At 36.2% G+C, this 19,819-nt stretch overlaps 3 protein-coding genes across 3 annotated transcripts; 2 read left to right on the forward strand and 1 right to left on the reverse strand.

The window, feature by feature from the left end:
- Nucleotides 1-2,973: 2,973 nt before the first annotated feature.
- Nucleotides 2,974-3,670, forward strand: LOC103936199 (18.1 kDa class I heat shock protein-like). Its single transcript, XM_009346053.3, has one exon. It carries the CDS (start codon nucleotides 3,008-3,010, stop codon nucleotides 3,470-3,472), a length of 465 nt encoding a protein of 154 aa, XP_009344328.2. The 5' UTR covers nucleotides 2,974-3,007; the 3' UTR covers nucleotides 3,473-3,670.
- A 7,142-nt stretch (nucleotides 3,671-10,812) lies between these two features.
- LOC103936226 (18.2 kDa class I heat shock protein) lies at nucleotides 10,813-11,498 on the forward strand. Its single transcript, XM_009346078.3, has one exon. It carries the CDS (start codon nucleotides 10,858-10,860, stop codon nucleotides 11,317-11,319), a length of 462 nt encoding a protein of 153 aa, XP_009344353.2. The 5' UTR covers nucleotides 10,813-10,857; the 3' UTR covers nucleotides 11,320-11,498.
- Nucleotides 11,499-12,282: 784 nt separating this feature from the next.
- LOC103936219 lies at nucleotides 12,283-15,604 on the reverse strand. The gene is made up of 3 exons (XM_009346069.3): nucleotides 14,949-15,604; nucleotides 14,299-14,679; nucleotides 12,283-13,155 (listed from the first exon to the last, which is right to left on the reverse strand). The coding sequence occupies exons 1-3, from the start codon at nucleotides 15,246-15,248 to the stop codon at nucleotides 12,511-12,513; spliced, it is 1,326 nt and encodes a 441-aa protein (XP_009344344.2). The 5' UTR covers nucleotides 15,249-15,604; the 3' UTR covers nucleotides 12,283-12,510.
- Nucleotides 15,605-19,819: the final 4,215 nt, after the last annotated feature.

The following is a 19,819-nucleotide window of genomic DNA, read 5'->3' on the forward strand; positions in this document are numbered from 1 at the left end:
CTTTCAAAGAAAGTCCACCCCACGCAAATTAGTTCCTTAATCCCCGGATTTAGATCTCATCCAAATCCAAATTGTGGGGATTCTAGGGATCTGCACATCTTATCCATTCATCGTGCGTCATGGAGTCAAAAATAATTTGACTTTTTTTTATTTAAAATTAAACATAAATAATACCTGACGAAAACTAGCCGCACGGTGTACGATGAATGACTAGGATGTAAAGATCCCTATGATCCCCACAAAGTGGATTCGAAGAGGATCCTCTTCACACACATGTCGGCACTTCAAGATCAACTTGGTATTTATATTCATTCTATGCGTTGAAGAAATGACTTTTCTCAATTGTAAGGGATTAGTAATCTTGCTAAAAAATGATGAAAAAAGGGTTACATGAATTGTTGTTTGTACAAAAATTATGAATAAAAAGTTGTAGTTTATTGTTTAATGTTTCAATTTTATTTTCATCTAATATTTTGGAGCTTTTTGTGAAACTTTATAGGCCTAAGAATGGTCAATCACCAATATCACTGATATTGTCCCAACTTAACCACCTATGGCTAGGTGTTGGGTTTTATCCGAAAAGGACTCGTAATATTAGGGGTGAAAACTCTTATATATTAATAGTGTTGCAGTTCTATTAGATTAGGAATTTGATTGTGTAAATCCTAACATATATAGGATATCTTTATGTGATTTTACCATATCTCTTAGACTAGATATTATCTTATTAGAGTTGTAATCCTATTGGGGTAAGGAATTTACCTTCACAACTACTATAAATAAAGGCACAATGAGGGTGATATAACACACACTTCACAATTACACATCTCTATCTTCTCTCTCTATGTGTCGCACCCCCTCTCTATATGACCTTCATAATTGTTCAGTAAATTATGCCTACAATACGTTATCATCACGCTCTTGACGCTGTGCTAAAGAGAGTTTATTCTTCATTCGGAGGAGTATTACGTTTTGATCATTCTTTAAGTTATTATTTTATTGAATTGACATACATGCTATTAATTCAATTAAATTTTTTATTTGTTAAACGTGATACAACACATTGGAGATGCAATTCCAGCTTTCCGAGAATGATGTTTTACAAATTTAAAGGCTTCTGTTGTTTTATGCCAATCAGGTACGCTTAAAACAAAGGAAAATATTTGAAACGACCATGAAGCATGAAAACATTCACCATGATGCATGAACCCCCTACAATTATATTTACCTTTCGATATATATATATATATTGTATATGTTTCATATATTTGTCAATATATATATATATATATATGTTTCATGAATTACGCAATTTTTGTTATGTGAAATTTGTGAGTCAAAGAATCGAAATAAATTAGAAGTAAGGGTTTTTCAAACCCTTCAATGGCGAATGAGGTGGTGTTGTTGGATTTCTAGCCAAGCCTATTTGGGATGAGGCTAAGGATTGCTCTGGCTAAGAAGGGCATCGAGTATGAGTACAAAGATGAGGACTTGTGGAACAAGAGCCCACTGTTAATGTAGATGAACCCGGTTCTCATTCACAATGGAAACCGGTCTATGAATCCCTCATTGCGCTTCAGTACATTGATGAGGTTTGGAATGATAAGGCTCCACTCTTGCCCTCTGACTCTTAGGCCATCTCCAATCGAAGGGTCCAGAGGGCCAAAGGACCGAAAATAACCCAAAAACCATCTCCAACCAAGGGTCAGGGCAAAGGGCCCGTGGGCCCCACTGGACAAAAAAAGACCAAAGGGCCAACCAGCAAACCCAAAGCAGCCAGCCTCGGGTCAGGTAGCGCCACAAGCTGACGTCATATTTGATTTATTTTTTTTTTTTTACATTTTGTTTTTTACAAAATTTAAAATTTCTATTTTTTTTTCCCTATAACTTCCTAAGTCATTAAACAACGTTAAATAACATTAAGTAACATTAAACAACATGAAAAAAAATTAACAACATGAAACTTAAACAACATTTTTTAAAAAGGTTTAACAACATGAAAATTATTGACAATCCATAACATAAAATTATTAAGGTAATTTAATTTAAGTAACCATAGTAGTTCAATTAAAATAAATTATGTTTGGCCCTATGACCATTTGGCCCTCGGTTGGAGATGGTTTTTTTTTTTTTTTTTTTTTTTTTCACATGACTATGTTTGGCCTATATGGCCCTCTGGCCCCTTAGTTGGAGATGATAAGAAATATGGTCATGCACTGTTCATTAAAATATTAATTTCTTGGAGGGCCAGAGGGCTAAGACGAGTCATATGGGCAGTCTTCGGTTGGAGATGACCTTACCTCACAGCCCAGGCCAGGTTATGGGCTGACTTTGTCAACAAGAAGGTGATTTTTACTCATTAATTTACTTATTTGTTGTTGTTTTTTTTTTTTTTTTTTTAATTTTTTTTTCAACAAGCGATATTATCTATACTAAAATAAGAGGGAAGACTTAACCTCACAATGAGCTAGTAATAATTTAGTTCAAATTCACCTTTGGCAAGAATCAAACATAAGACATTTCACTGACAAGTGAAGAGAAATACCACTAAACCGTAATACTAAGTGGCAATTTCACAACATAATTAAGTTTAGAATTTTTTTTTTCCTTAAATATGCTTCTTTAAAAAAAAAAAAAAAAATTATGTTCAATTTAACATGATGCTTAATTTTATAAGTACCAATTTGAAAAGAAAAAAAAATTAAAAAAAAAGGGTTTATAAGTACCAACTATGTTTTGGGCCGAAAACGAAACCCAAAAGAAGGCACTTTCAAGAAGTCGGTGGAAGCTGATGGAACTCTCTGTTTTTATTGTTTTGTTCCCTTCTGGATAGCTGCAGAACTTTCTGTAGTTCTCAGAGAAACATTCTGTGCCATCCTATATATATACAGTTCACTCCACAACCTACCACATCAGATAGAATCATCCAAAGCAATCTAAAGCAAAAATCTCTCACAAATCCTTCGAATTCACGCCCAGCAAAAATCCAACTCAAACCCACCATCAAATGGCTCTCAGTCTCTTTGGCGGACGACGAAGCAACGTCTTCGACCCCTTCTCTCTGGACATCTGGGACCCATTCGAGGGCTTCGGCGCTCTGGCCAACATCCCCTCCTCCGCCCGTGAAACCACCGCCATCGCCAACACCCGCATCGATTGGAAGGAGACTCCGGAGGCCCACATCTTCAAGGCGGACCTCCCAGGGATAAAAAAGGAGGAGGTGAAAGTGGAGGTGGAGGACGGGAGGGTCCTGCAGATCAGCGGCGAGAGGAGCAGGGAGCAGGAGGAGAAGAACGACAAGTGGCACAGGGTGGAGAGGAGCAGTGGCAAGTTTATGAGGAGGTTCAGGCTACCGGAGAACGCGAAACTTGATCAGGTGAAGGCGGCGATGGAGAATGGGGTGCTGACTGTGACTGTGCCGAAAGAGGAGGAGAAGAAGCCTGAGGTCAAGGCCATTGACATCTCCGGCTAAACTAAATTCGCATAACCTCGATCGGCTACTTTTGAGCTCTGTTTTGGTGTGTTGTTTAAGTTCTGCTTGTGTGTATTTCTAAGTCTCTCTGTATCACTCCATGAGAGATGAGTGATATGGTATGTCAATTGTCATGTAAGCGTTCTTGTTCTAAATATTACAATAAACCTATATAGAAGTTGAGTCATTTTATTTCCAGTAAGTGTCTCTGGGAGAAGGTCTATTTAATTTTTTTTTTTTCTTTTTTTTTTTTTCCCCACGAAGATGGAGAAGATGACCGTTCTAGGCGCGATTCTCTTGCTCTTAAAGCCTAGAACTTTAACACTTGCGCATAGAATTGACAAAGATTCTTTCGATCTTGACATGTGCCACTGCTTTTGGGCGCCAGCTGCTGAGCTCGTGTGTCCTAGCAAGATTGCAGAGGAGTACCAGGCAAAGAAGAAAGTTAGAGATGCAAATTTTGCATGCTCAAGTCGACAGTCCAGCAAAGGCGACATTGAAGACCTCTTACTTACTCCAAGAGCCTATGGCGAATGCTCGAAGTTGCTTAGTTAGGACAGAGTCCTATAGTGGTCGAAATTCCTAGCTGCTGTTTTTGGTTTATTTTCAAGGTTATATTTTCAACTGTTTTTGGTTTAACTCGTGAACAAGGTTATATTTTCAAATTTTAAACTAGTGATTGTTTCTTTAATGAGGATAAAACGAAGCTTTTGAGTATTCTCATGATCATCCTGACCTTGGATGCAAAAGGAGATCGATTCCATCCTAAACAAGATCAATTACTGCAGTGAAATCAACGTTGTATTTTACTCGGTACACTAGAGCTGACATATTCTTTGTTGTGAATTTTGGTAAGGTACAACAATGTGTATACACGTAGACACTAGGCATGTGTCTTTAAGTCATCCTGCAATTATCTTAAAGGTACGGTGGAACTACGTTCACCTTTTTAAGTTATGCTGGCGATGGTTATTTAAACCGTACAAAGCGCGTTTCTAAGAAGGATTATGTCTTTACCAGTAGAGATATTGCAATATTGTGCATATCAACCAAACAAGACTTAGTTACTACGTCTTTAAATCACATTGAGATTTTAGCCTATGCGAAGTATCATGAATGATTTTGGCAGAGAGGCGTGATTGATCACATTAGAACTTTATGTGGTTTTTCTTACATCGTTGATGTTCCAACAACGATTTATGAAAAAACTGATGCATGTATCGACCAATTAAAGAAACGATTCACCAAATGCGACATTACAAAGTGTACTATCATAAAGTTTTTTTTCACTCATCGGCAACAAGAGCATCAGGAGATCAAAGTTTAGCAAATCCGATCCTAAGACAATTATGTTGACCTCTTCATGAAGTCAATACGAAGTCTACTTTTCAAAAGCTTGTTCATGAAATTAGACTACATAAACTCTTAAATTTATGTCACTGATAGTTCTCTAGGGGAGTTTTAACGAACTCATGAGAATGTCTACAGTATACTTACATAATCTTAACATACTTTTTTTCTTATTATCAAGAAGTGTTTTCCTACTGAATCTTTGCTAACCTGACGAAATTTTTTAATGAAGTACCTACTCTTGATTGGTCATACACTTGTGTGTTTTAATAATCATTTTGAATATGTGAAATATCGATATCCTGTACTAACTCAATTTTTGTTTGTAAGTCTATTGGTTGTCAGAGCAAGTTTTTTACCGATAGCTGACGACAACAACCGCATCACCTAATCACGAAGAATTGATGCAGCTATTTCTTAAGTTGTACATACTTAAGTAGGAGTGTTATGAATAGAATCATTAATTAGGAATGTGATTATGTAAACTTAAAGTAGAATTCCATAAGGATTTGGAGATTCAATAATTATAGGCTTTGTATTACTTATAAGGCAAGAAAGCCCATCATAATTAGTGCTACAAGTGAATACACCATTCTTATACACATGAGCCCTTCTCTCTTTGCCGTCTCCTTCCTCTCTCACGGTCGCGGATCTGTTGTCCCTACTTGTGCTGTCTTCTCTCTAATTTCTCAACACGTGTACCACCCATTTCACCTAGCCTTCACCCCCATTAAATTTTTAATAAAACTAACAGACTAAAACCTAAAAACAAAGAAATTAGCAGCCACTGTGTCCCCACCCACCCCGATCCATGCAATTCCGTGCGCCAGCAACCTAAGCAATCACCCATGCCAGCCTCCTTATGCACCAGTGCTACCCTTACTTGTACTTGCCGCCACCAAAATCTTCCTCCATCCATGGGCGGATTTATTAAGGGATCTAGGTGGCTTTAGGACCACTCGGATGCTCGGATAATTGACTATGAGAACTTCCAAGGACCACCCCATTTTGGTTAGTGAAGGGAAGAGCAACGGCTGCATAACGTTCTGGCTTTTAGCAAACCAGATTGAGAGAAGAAGAAGAAGACCAATTTTTTTAAAACGGTATCCTAGGTCACTTGCTACTAAATCACATTAATCATTTAAGTAAAGAGTAATGCTAGGGAGACTAAATTTGTAGAAAAATTTACAAACTAAATGATATGTCATCAATAAAAATAAGCACGTTTATCAATGCTTAAGTAATAATTCAATTATTAACTTTCATGTCATTTAGTTTATAAATTTTGTCTAAAAATTTAGTTTTCCTAGCATTACTCTTAAATAAAAAGATGAGCATCAATGTGGTGTTTGAAAACTCATTCTAGGTCACGTGGGAGGCTGAGAGCCTCACCATTTTTTTAATAAAAAAAAAAAGAGTTCGCCTTTCAAAGAAATTCCACCCCACTCAAATTAACTCCCTAATCCTCGGATTTGGATCTCATCCAGATCCAAATTGTGGGGATTCTAGGGATCGCACATCTTAGTCATTCATCGTGCATCGTGTGTTCAGAAATCATTTGACTTGTTTTGTATAAAATTAAATACAAATATTACTTGACGAAAACTGACCACGACATATGATGAATGTCTAGGATGTAGGGATTCCTATGATCCACACAAAATGGATCCGGAGAGAATCCTCTTTCCTTATTCAGATAGGATCCTCTTTACTAGTTGACTGAGTCCTATAGTGGTGGAAATTCCTAGCTGCTGGTTTTGGTTTATTTTCAAGGTTATATTTGCAACTGGTTTTGGTTTAACTATGAACAAGGTTATATTTTCAAATTTTAAACTGGTGATTGTTTCTTTTGATTTTTAGTTTGGATATTAATAGTGTTCGCACTGTTTTAATGAGGGTAAAACAAAACTTTTGAGTACTCTCATGGTCATCCTAACTCAGGATGAAAAACGAGATCGATTTCATCCTAAACGAGATCAATTACTCGAGTGAAATCATCGTTTTATTTTACTCGGTACATTGGAGCTGACATATCTTTTGTTGTGAATTTTAGCAAGATACAACAATACGCATACACATAGACACTAGATAAGTGTCCAAGTCATCCTGGAATTACCTTAAAGGTACGGTGGAATGATGTTCACCTTCTAAGTTATGCTGATAATGGTTATTTAAACCATACAAAGCATGTTTTGAGAACAGTCTATGTCTTTGTCATTAAAGATATTTCAATATTGTGCATATCAATCAAACAGGATTTAGCTGCTACGTTTTTAAATCACATTGAGATTTTAGCCTATGCGAATTATCGCATGTATGATTTTGGCTGAGGCGCATGATAGATCACATTAGAACTTTATGTGATCTTTCTTACATCGTTAATGTTCCAACAACGATTTATGAAGACAACGATGCATGTATCGACCAATTAAAGAAATGATCCATCAAATGCGACATTACAAAGAAAACCGTCACGAAGTTTTTCTTCACTCATCGGCAACAAGAGCATCAGGAGATCAAAGTTAAGCAAATCCGATCTTAAGACAATTATGTTGACCTCTTCATGAAGTCAATAAAAAGTTTACTTTTCAAAAGCTTGTTTATGAAATTAGACTATATAAACTTTAAAAATTATGTCACGGATAGTCATTTTGGGGAGTTTTATAGAACTCAAGAGAAATCTTATAGTATACTTACATGATCTTAACATACTTTTTTCCTTATGTTCAAGAGTAGTTTTCCTACTGAATTTTTATTTACCTAACGAAATTTTTTGATGAAGTACCTACTCTTGATTGGTCATACGTTTGTGTATTTTAATAATCATTCTGAATATGTGAAATATCAACATCTTGTATTAACCCAATTTTTCTCCATAAGTCTATTGGTTGTTAGAGCAAGGTTTTTACCGATAGCTAATGACAACAACCGCATCACCTAATCACGAAGAATTGATGTAGCTACTTTTTAAGTTGTACATACTTAAGTAGGAGTGTTGTGAATAGAATCATTAATTAGGAATGTGATTGTGTAAACTTAAAGTAAAATTCCACAAGGATTTAGAGATCAAATAATTATAGGCTTTGTATTACTTCTAAGGTAAGAAAGTCCATCATAATTAGTATTAAAAAGTCACATGTTGGGGGTGAACACACCATTCTTATACACATGAGCCACTCTTTCTCTGCCGTCCCCTTCCCCTCTCACGATCGCGGGTCTGTTATCCCTAATTGTGGCGTCTCCTCTCTAATTTCTCATCACGTGTACCATCCATTTCACCTAGCCTTCACCCCATTAATTTTTTAATAGAACTAAGAAACTAAAACCCAAAAACAAAGAAACTAGCAGCCACTGTGTCCCCACCCACCCCGATCCATGCAATCCCGTGCGCCAACAACCCAAGGAGTCACCCATGCCAGCTTCCCCATGCACCAGCGGCTACCCTTACTTGTACTTGCCGTCACCAAAAGCCTTCTCCATCCAGGGGCGGATTTATTAAGGGACCTGGTTGGTTTCAGGACCACCCAAATTCTCAGATAATTGGCTATGAGATCTTCCGATGACCATCCCAGTCTGGGCAATGAAGGGAAAAAGCAGCAGCCGCATAATGTTTTGGCTTTTTGCAAACCAAAAAGAGAGAAGAAGAAGAAGACCAATTCTTTTTAAAACGGTATCCTAGGTCACCTACTACTAAGCCACATTGATCATTTAAGTAAAAAGTAATGCTTGGAAAACTAAATTTGTAGAAAAAATTTCAAATTAAGTAATGTGTCATCAATAGAAAATGAGCACGTTTATCAATATTTAAGTAATAATCCAATCATTAACTTTCATATCATTTAGTTTATAAATTTTATCTAAAAATTTAATTTTCCTATCATTACTCTTAAATAAAACGGTACGATGAGCATCAATGTGGTACTTGGAAACTCATTCTAGGTCACGTGGGAGGCTGAGAGCCTCACCATTTTTTTTAATAAAAAGTAAGAAAAGAGTTCAACTTTCAAAGAATGTCCAACTCCACGCAAATTAACTCCCTCAAAATCTAATTATGAATTCTTACATCTCAGTTATTTATCGTGCATCGTACAGTCATAAATCATTTGACTTTTTTATCTAAAATTAAACACAAATAGTACCTGACGAAAACTGATTACACGATGTATGATGAATGGCTAACATATGGAGATCCTTATGATCCCCAAAGTGGATCCGAAGAGGATTCTCTTCCCTAATCCCCAGTTCCCACCCCGCTGAACTGAAGCCACCATCATCAGCACATAACCAATCTCTTCTCCAGTCTTCACACACCTATTGGCACTTCAAGATCAACTTGGTATTTATATTCATTCTATGTGCTAAAGAAATGACTTTTCTCAATTGTAAGGGATTAGTAATCTTGCTAAAAATGATGAAACAAAGGTTACATGAATTGTTGTTTGTACAAAGATTATGAATAAAAAGTTGTTTTTTATCGTTTAATGTTTCAATTTTATTTTCATCTAATTTTTTGGAGTGTTTTGTGAAACTTTATAAGCCTAATTAAACATGGTCCATCACCCATATCACCGATATGGTTCCAACTTAATCACCTATGACTAGGTGTTGGGTTTTATCCCAAAATGACTGGTTATATTAGAGGTAAAAACTCTTATATATTAATTGTATATTATTTGTCATATGATTTATGTAGAATCTTATTCTCCAACACTTTTTTACTAGGACTATCCCATGTTAAAATCCTGGATCCGCCACTGTCCTCATCCACACTTGAAAATTTCAAATAAGTGGAGCTTTCCAATTGTCCTTGATAACAAGAGGATTCTTGGTTGGGTAATGTAAATTCATGATACAGATGAAACTGTAAACATCTAGTCGTGCTTAGGTAATGTAAACTTCATGATTAACATGAAATTGTAATGTATTATAGTGAGAGTATGGTTAGTCGAATGCAATTAGGTCTATTAAATTGTTAGAATTTAGGCTTTAATTTTCTAGGAGATGAGGCCCTGCCGACATCAAGTCGGAGTGAGGGTTACTACAAGCGATGCAAGGTTGCTGGCGTGAGGAAATGTGGGGGTGAGGTGAGAGTGGTGTCGGAGTAGGTGAAGATTCGCTGGATACTAGTTTCTCTGATTTTGTTTTTAACTTTTAATTTTTTTTTTTGGTTTATTAAAAATCAGCGTAGTTAAATTTGAGATTAAGTAGTTGGATACGTATAAGACATAAGCGAAAAGACAAAAAAAAAAAAAAAAAAAATCAAATTGGGGACATCAAACCCTAAGTCATCTCTCACCTACTTTAAAATTAGTTTAGCAATAACCACTTAGTACTACGATGTAATGTTATTCTTCTTCATTTGTAAGTAAGAGGTTTTATGTTTTATTCTCTCCAAAGACGAATTTGAATCATATTATTGTTAATCTATTGTGAGGTTTAACCCACTTTTCTACCATCTTAGTGTAAATAATATCATTTATTTAAAAATTAGTTTGACAATATAATTGAGTTTAGTACTTTTTTTTTTTTTTGAATTGTTATTAGCACTTCAAAAATCTCATTTGACATTCCAAACTTTCTATAATTAGATAGAAAAATGCACTTATAAGAAGTGTATAATAAAATTTTTAAAATGCTAAGAACAATTTTTTTTTTTCTAACTTCTTAATTAACATGGTACGTAATTTTATAATACCAATTTGGAGTCTTTTATAAGCACCAATTATGTTTTGGGCCGAAAAGGAATTAACCCAAAAAAAAGGCACTTTCAAGAACTTGGTGGAAGCTAATGGAACTCTCTGGTTTTTTCTTTTTTTTTTTCTTTTTTTTTTTTAATTTTGTTTTATCCCATTCTGGATAGCTGCAGAACTTTCTGGAGTTATCAGAGAAACCTTCTGTGCCGTCTTCTATATATACAAGTCACTCGGCTGCCCACCCAATCAGATAGAATAATCCAAAGCAACCCAATCTAAAATCTCTCACTCAAATTCTTCGAATTCACAACCAGCAAAAACCCAACTCTAATCCAGCATCTAATGGCTCTAAGTCTCTTTGGCGGACGTCGAAGCAACGTCTTCGACCCCTTCTCTATGGACATCTGGGACCCATTCGAGGGCTTTGGCGCTCTGGCCAACGTCCCCTCCTCCGCCCGTGAAACCACCGCCATCGCCAACACCCGCATCGACTGGAAGGAGACCCCGGAGGCTCACATCTTCAAGGCGGACCTGCCGGGGATCAAAAAGGAAGAGGCGAAAGTGGAGGTGGAGGACGGGAGGGTCCTGCAGATCAGCGGGGAGAGGAGCCGGGAGCAGGAGGAGAAGAACGACACGTGGCACAGGGTGGAGAGGAGCAGCGGCAAATTTATGAGGAGGTTCAGGCTGCCGGAGAACGCGAAGGTTGATCAGGTGAAGGCGGCGATGGAGAACGGGGTGCTGACTGTAACTGTGCCGAAAGAGGTGAAGAGGCCTGATGTCAAGACCATTGACATCTCCGGCTAAACTAAATTCGTATAACCTCGGCTACTTTTAGGGTTAATGTCGTACGTATGTTAAATAATCATGGTTTGTTGTGCTGTTCGCTCCTGCTTTTTGTTCTTGTACCTCAGTGTCTCTGTCTCAATTTTCATGTATGGTTTCTGCTTGTGAAATATTATAAACCTTAATAAAGGTTTTGAGTACGCTTAAATTCGATCAATTCAAATTTTTGACTCATAATTTCAATGAATAAACAATTGCAAAATTATCTGTCCTACCTGTAAGAGTGGAAATGCAAGAATTGGACGGAGGTACGTGCCCGTCTTTTCTTCCTGGTCACGCTTCCTCATCCCACTGCTCTGGAGGATCCGACCATCCTCCACATGAACCTTCACCATCTCCTTCCGGAGCCCCGGCGCGTCCGCTTTGAACACGTGCGGCGTCGGCGAGTAAGTGTGGTTGGTATAGAAATGATATATCACGTTATTGTAGAAATAATTAAACAAATGATGAAATATGAATGTTAAAAAGTTAAAAATTTAAAATATAAAATTTCTTATGATTTTTATTAAAATACATGATGTATTATTTGTATTTCTATCACAATTAAAAACTCCTTTTTCGAGTCGATGTGCGTGCGGGCTAACGATGCTTTGGCTCTCAAATGGGTTCAGAATCAGCAACATCATTTGAGGGGAAATTTTTAATTATGACGGAAACGTAAATGGTATACTACATGTTTTAATAGAAGTGGTGGAAATTTTTATTTTTTAAGTTATAAATTTTTTAACATATATATTTTATTATTTGTATAATGATACGTGATGTATTATTTTGTGCATTGATCATACTGAAAAATCTTTCTTATTTGAGAATCTTCTAATCAATAATGCAATTTTGGATTTTGTATTGTCGGATAAGGACCGTTCGAATTTGGGCGAATTTTATAAATCAGTGATTGGATTTCTTGAGAGTTTGATTGCGATGAACGAAATACAGCCGTTACGTGTCGGCAAATATTGTAAATATTATAAAGCCCAATGACTCAATCCATTAAAGCTCAATGGCTCAAGCCCATGCCCACTTATCTCATTTTATTGAAAGCGTGGCATGCGATGGTATCTAACTAACGAATATCAAACTCGTTAATGTAAACATTATGTACAAAACAAAAATTAAAATAACGAATTTACAATGATTCTTGACCGCACGAATTTACAATGATTCTTGACCGCTGCCATTGCTGTTTGCCAAATCATATTCAATATCGAGTGCAGCGACTTTCGAAGCACTAATTCTCGACGAAGCGGATCCGATTTTGTACGGCAAATTTGAATGCGCACTAGGGACCATAGCGTCCCGTTTTCCTTCCTCTTCCTCTTTCTTTAGGTCACCGGGGGTCAAGAAGCAGTCCATGGACAAACCCTTTATGTTAAAATCGACCTCCTCAATTTCCCAAGCCTCCTCCATTCGCGTTCTCGAATGGCCTTCCGTGCTGTCACCAAACCTAAACAACGATGCACATGTCTTGCCCCCGTGCGCGATGCTGATGCCTTCGACGTTCCGGTAGTCTTGGACGTAGGACTCCATTGTGGTCTCCCAACAAATGCCGTGGTCGTTGCCGGCGGATTTGATTCGGAGGAGGTGGGAGTCCTCTAGTTGGACTAGGAGGCCGGTTTTTTGGCTGAAGTAGCCCCAAACAGTGTGCCTTATTATCTCAACGTTGGTGCTGCTTCTTGCTTTCAGGGTTGAGGGTTCGGCTTCTAATTTTAGTGTGAAGCAGTCTTCGTCCTTGATTGCTTTCTCTCCAATGCAAACTGAGTTGCTGAATAAGTTGGCTGTTGACCTCGGATCAAGACCCTGTTGAGTACAGAATGTAGTATCAATATTTGTGCATTAAGGTTTTTTTTCTTTTCAAACTAACGATATTATCTACCGTAAAAAGTGAGGAAGTGGATTAAGTTTTACAATAGACTAATAATAACGTAGTTCAATTTTGTCTTTGGCGTAAATCGAACCTAAAATCTTTTACTTACAAATAGAGAGAAATATCACTAACCATAGAATTAAGTGGCTTATGCATTAAGGTATTTTTTAAAAAGAGGACAACTGGTGACAAATCACGATTATCTACCCCTTCAGGGGGCCGGAAAGGCATTTTCAGCCTTTCCCTAGCCACAAGTTTGGTTTCCACACTAGTAACGAGTTTCGAACTTAAGACCTTCACGCATTTTTTGTAATTTTCTAAGGAAGTCACGCAATTAGTCATCTACCACCGGATTAGTAGCTCATGGTTTATGCATTAACGTATTTAATTGTGTTTTTTTTTTATTAAAAAAAAAATTGGACTTTTTCAAAACAAGCAAAGAAAAAAAAAGCTAGTTAGGTAGGGAGAGTGCTGAGAAACGTGCAAGTTTGGCCCACATGAAAGTGGGCCATATATACACTTTAGAATAGTTTGATGGGGACATACCAACATAGAAGTCAGGGCTTCCTAAGGGCAAAGTCAAAAGAAACCAAAAGAGAATTAGAGAAAAAAGGTCCTCAAACACATTCTTTGGCTAAACTTAATGAACTATGAGCACTTATACGCGGCTAGACACACATACATCAACGAGTGACAATAATTTCATGAGAATTTTAATGAAAAGTTCTTGATAATGTTCATTTTAAGTAAAAATCATATTTTTACATTAAAATATCAATCATGATATTATTCATTTTACCGTTCATTGTTCTTATAATTAAAACTTAAAGTTTTCAAACCTTTTTCATTAATTTTCCTTAATTCCATTAGATATCTCGTTAAAGTGTGTATATATAATTGATAATCATTGATGCATTGTGAGACGTTTCAAAAACTTTAACGGATGACAATCATGAAAGCATAAATCGTGATTATGTATGTTTCTGTAACTTTGTTATCTTGATCAAACGGTGAATAGAAAGGCATGACACTAAAAAAACACCGGGAAAGGAAAGAGAGGTGGAAGGAATTAGTACCTGTAGGAGACGCCGGAGAGGGCGAGGCGGGCCTCGAGAGGCATGCGAGTGGTGCCATGGTGTTTGGCGCCAAGCCACCTTTCCATCACTCCCTGCACTGATCTTGCAACCAGACACCACCAATTCCAAGCACCAAAGTTCTGGTCTCTTCTGCCACAGCACAAACCCACCCATCTCACCGCTGCCGCCCACTGATCTCAACAAGCTCTTCACCTTCAACTTGTTATTGCCACCATTCAAGCTCCTCTCTCCAGTACAAAACTCTGACGCCGTCATCTTCACCTTTCCCATTGCGTACATGCTGTCCACTGAATTCAAAGCCTTCTCTCCTCCAACTGCCGCTATGTATTGCTTGACTATGTACTTCGCCATTGAAACTTCCTACAAATCATAAAACACAAAAAATATTAAGGAAACTTAATATGTGACCAAAAGTTATATGTCAAACGCACTTTCATGGGACTTGACGTCAAATTCCTTACAATATAAGACGTTTATATTGTCATCCTAGGAATCTGGACCACTGATCTTCTTGTCAGATTGGGTGGTCCAAATTTCAGTCTAACAACATAAGCATTAATGTAGTGCATAATTTGATAAGAGAACGTTATCCTAATAATATTTTGAACAATAAAGTAAAAATGACTTACAATAGGTTGATCTTTGATGGAGCGGCTGATGGGTTGGTGATCTTTTGGAATTGGTAAGGGAATGAGAGGGGCTCCAGTGACTCCAAGCAAGAGCTGGACTTCGGCGTTTTTGCTTCCAAAAATCGCGTTGGCTGATTGTGATCGGTCGTTGTTTGAGGGTTTCATCCACGACTTCATGTTGTGCCATGAAGTGGTGGCGTTCTTGTGATCGCCTGAAATGTACATCTCTTCTGGGATTGGGACCTCGAGGACTGTTTCAAGCCCATATTCGCAGTCCAGATTGGGACAAAGCTTCCTCATGACGATGACAACAAAGATCAAGGCAGATTGAATGGCAAAAGAGAGTTTAAGAGGAGGGAGGAGGGGTGTGGGATTGGTGGAGAGAGCTATTCTATGTAGGACTGGGAATACTAAGAGAAATTGAGGTGGTTGCGAGTTGAGTCTTGGATTCAAAGGGAGGAAGTAGGGAGGGGTCTTTGCACTCTGCAGCTGTTAAACATTACCAACCAACCAATGGCTCTCACTCTAACGTGGTTTGCTTTGTCTGTGTCGTGTTTGCACGCTCCTCTCTCTCTCTCTCTCTCTCTCTCTCTCAAACTTGGTTTGTTTTTATTTTATAATTGAGGTAGATTGGCATCCAAGGAGTAAACTTCTCATCTGAACTCAAAGAGTATGTTGAATGAAAAAAAGGGTTAAAAGAATAGTGTTAAAGCTATTAATTAAAGGTAGACTTATTCCTTTGTGTGACCTTGATTTCAACTACCAACCAGGACCGTTTAGGCCCTTTAGGTTGTAGGAGTTGGATTACGATGACTTTTCGACGGTTAAAGTCAATAAACTTATAAAAATTATATTAAAGCGACAAGTATTTTTTGTCAATATGAAAGCAGTAAGCTCAAGGATCTTATGAATGGAGAATGGGAAAACAAAGAGATCATGGAACTTAATAATCAATAAGGACCTACTTGATCAAATTTCTGATTTTTAGTAATGAAAAATAAGGACCTGGTTGATCCAATTCCTGATTTAGGAAAAATGTCGTTGTATAAAGAAATTATGGATTGTAAAGTCGTATTAATACAAGAAATATTGAAAAATGCAATCTTAATCGCTTGAAGTAAGCCTCTTCAGAAATTCATATATTTTTATATTCTCCAAAATAGGATGTAGATGATTCTCTCATATCATAAACCTATACTTGATACTCACTCTTTTATCATTGCGAAATATATGTTGGATTGACTGCGTACAGTAAAACAAAGCTCATTCACAATACATCCAAAAAGAAAGAAAAAAAACAGACGAGAAAAAGATAAAGTAAAAAAAGTAAATAACTGTGGCATGTGTTGAATATAGGTTTCATACGGGAGAATTAAGAAAATAAAATAAAATATATAAATGTATGATTTCATTTTTAATGACACCGAACTTTTTTGTGATAAATCCTAAAAACTTAACAATAAATGATTAAGTTAAAATAATATCTGTATGATTAAGAGTGGATCAATGATCAGTTCCTCTAAATATCTTACAGCATCCACTTTACCGACTTTAACCGCAGCACATAATTTGACGCTAAAGCTTTTTACGCATTAAAACGGAAAAGAATATAATCATAATCATCATCATTGGATGATGCTGCCGGAGCATGCGACCGACATTTTTATTGAGTCGACACTCAATCTAATTTTCTCTCTCGATTCCAATATTTTTGCTGCTGCTGCTGCATTGCATTAGCTGTATCTGTACGTGCTTAATTATTTTTGTTTATTTTTTTAGTGAATTATTTTGCTTTGTTTAGCTAATTAAGCAATTTGTCTTTTGCAAAAGGGAGCTTTTGATATTGGTGCCTTATTCCCCAACTTGTTTGATTAAACATCTATAGGTTTTAAGTTTTAGATTGCACCGCCTCCTCTAAATGAGGAGCCAAGTAGATTACAAAACATGATTTCATTTTTCTAAAATTTACGAGCATTGCCATTCTTTCAAGCGTTGGGAATTTATTTATTTTTACCAGTAGATATTTTCCTTCTGAATTTAGTATTTCAATTCCATTAAAAATTATCATTATTTTTTTTATTTCGTTGTTATCCTTGGAATCTGGAAGTATTATCTCAATGGCTTATGAATTTGAATTGTATTGGTTGCTTACTCAATATATGACAACAATTGTACCCAAGTTAAATATGATATACAAACTTGCTTGGTACACGAAAAATGTATACCACTGTTAACGTGCCTATTTGGACTATCAATAAAAAATTTAAAATGTAGACTTTAAACAAATGTACCCAATTATTGACAAACGTACCATATACCTTCCAACAAATGTACTAAATTATAACTTTTAACGTACCTTTTTCTTATTCATTTGATTCTTGGGTGCATGTTATCCCAAATGCTTTGGTATATTTGAAATGCATAACTAAACGTACCAATTTTGTACAACTTACTTTGGTTGGGTACGTTTGGCATGATCAAGTTTGAAAATAGAATAATCTTTCTTTGTCTTATATAACTTGGATGAGTGACTAATTATTATTATTATTAATGGTTGGTACCTTTTTTGTGTAGTTGGTGTGTATGTATCAATATTTTGGTACATTTATTATGTAATGTTAATTTGGTGCATATCAATTATTTGAGATGTATAAAATACGTTTATTAATTTATTCGTACCAGTTATTTGGTACGTAAAATAATAATATTGTAAGACGTATCACTCATATGGTACATTCTAAACTATCCAAATGTGTTCTCCGTCCATCACAGAAGCATGCCTCTTAGGCGAGGTGGTTCCTATTTGGTATGTTTGAAGATATTGCCTCATACAAACTTCTGTTTGACTAGCTAATGCGACTGGTGGCACTCTCATTTGTAGTGCTATCATTTTTACCATACCAAATTAAGGGTTGCTCACCAAGCAGCATGCCCCAGATCAGAAGCATCGGTTAGAGAACAAGGAAAGAATGCTGAAGAAGAGTAGAAAAAAAAATTAAATAGCAACTTACCAGCCGCACCCACAGGTAGCAAAAAACATCAAAAACATCAAGCAACAAGAAACCTAAAAATACCTCAAAAGTGGATTACTATTCAAATGTGAATAAATAAATTTATGAAAGCAACCACTAATTCAAATGGAAGAGCCCATCCAAATTTTAGACGTGAGAATGAATCTGGATAAACACAACTAATAATTAAAAAATATATATCCCTGAATAAAAGGCCATGCCATGAAAAAAGAAAATGAAAAACCTCCGAAAAGGAGGATAAATTCGGAATTCAATATGTAGCATTTTAATTTGGAGAAATACATTAATGACATAAAAATTGATTAAATAAAAAAAATTTTGATGTGGCACCCAGTCAAAGTACCTTAATCATAATTTGAAAAGGCATAGATGTTTTATCAAAACAATGTAAAATTTAAGCACCTTAATTTAATTATCCCTTTGCAAAACAAGAAACTGGAGGATACGAAGCTCCTGGATTAAAACCCTAAATTAACTGAGTCGGTGTTGTGGGGTTGCGACACGTGTTGCTCTGCTCTCAATCATGTCCAGCACGTTCGTATGAAATCTTGAAAATATTATTGGTTTTTTTTTTTTTTTATTTGGATTAACTCTTATAATCCCTTGGAGTGGCGACGAGGTAACTATGTCTTATTGTTACAAAAAAAAAAAAAAAATGTATTGTTGTTACAAACATTCCAAGGGAGACGAGAGAAGTGATCTATCAAGATATGTAACGTTGTCTTGTATTATTGTTCATGATATTCATATTTAACCGACAATACAAAAACATAAACAAAAAAAAAAAAAAAAAAAACCTTAAGGCATCTGTTGGACTCTTATATATTAGCAGATGAGTTTATTATCTGATCCAAATAATTAACCATTCTCTTAAAGCGCTAGTCCATCATAGATATTTTCTGTTTAGGGTAGTGCTAGGCAATGTAGGACGTATATTTGAATGCACGCTCAGGTCAACCCGGGAAAAGGGGGGGGGGGGGGGGGGGGGGGGGGTGGGGACCGTTGTGGTATGATAAACATTATCGAATAGTACCTTTTAATGAGAGATATGAACAAGAGGCTTCAAGAAAACTAGTGTGACTATCTATTTAAACCATATTTGATAAATCATATGACATGATTATTGATAATTGAGTTATTACTGTAGGTATCAAATTTAGCATTCAGAAATATTTATTTATTTATTTTTAGTTCAACGATAGTTCTACTGCTAGACTAAGAAAACGAAGGACTTCAACCCATAATTTGGTTTTTATTTCTCACTTCACCACTTGCTGCTACGGGTGCTTCTAATTTCTAATCAAATTATTAAGCCATTTGATTATTATGATTTTCCTGTCATTAAAATCTTTTTTTTAGAATTAAAAGCAATTTGATATATAAGAAAAACGAATAGAGAAAGAAGGAAATCTTGAATAAGAGTTTCAATGACTGAGACGCGGATTGAAAATTTGTTACAGAAAACAAAGAAATTAAAGTAAGGTTCACTTTCATGCTGGGCCACGTGATGAACTGAGAAACAAAAAGCAATGTCTAAAAATATTTAGATATCACCGAAATTTCTGATGAATTTTCAGGAGTTTTCATCTGACTGTATCCCATTGAACTCTCATATAATTTCCTTGAAATATACCATTTTTCCTAACTGGATTGGTGAAAAGTCTCTGGAAGAACACCATCTCGATAAGTTTCTTTGCATACAAGTAATGCAGCTGTCAGTGTTTACTTTTCTTTATACAAGCTGTTTTCGAGTTTGGAGGATGTGGCAAACTAATACAAGACCTATCGTGCGGAAGCAACTTGTATTATATGTGTATACTGTCGCTATGACATCTCGTA

This window comes from the organism of the source record quoted next, unplaced genomic scaffold (assembly GCF_019419815.1).
Source record: "Pyrus x bretschneideri cultivar Hongxiangsu unplaced genomic scaffold, Pyrus_bretschneideri_v1 Contig32, whole genome shotgun sequence".
NCBI classification, from domain to species: Eukaryota; Viridiplantae; Streptophyta; class Magnoliopsida; order Rosales; family Rosaceae; genus Pyrus; species Pyrus x bretschneideri.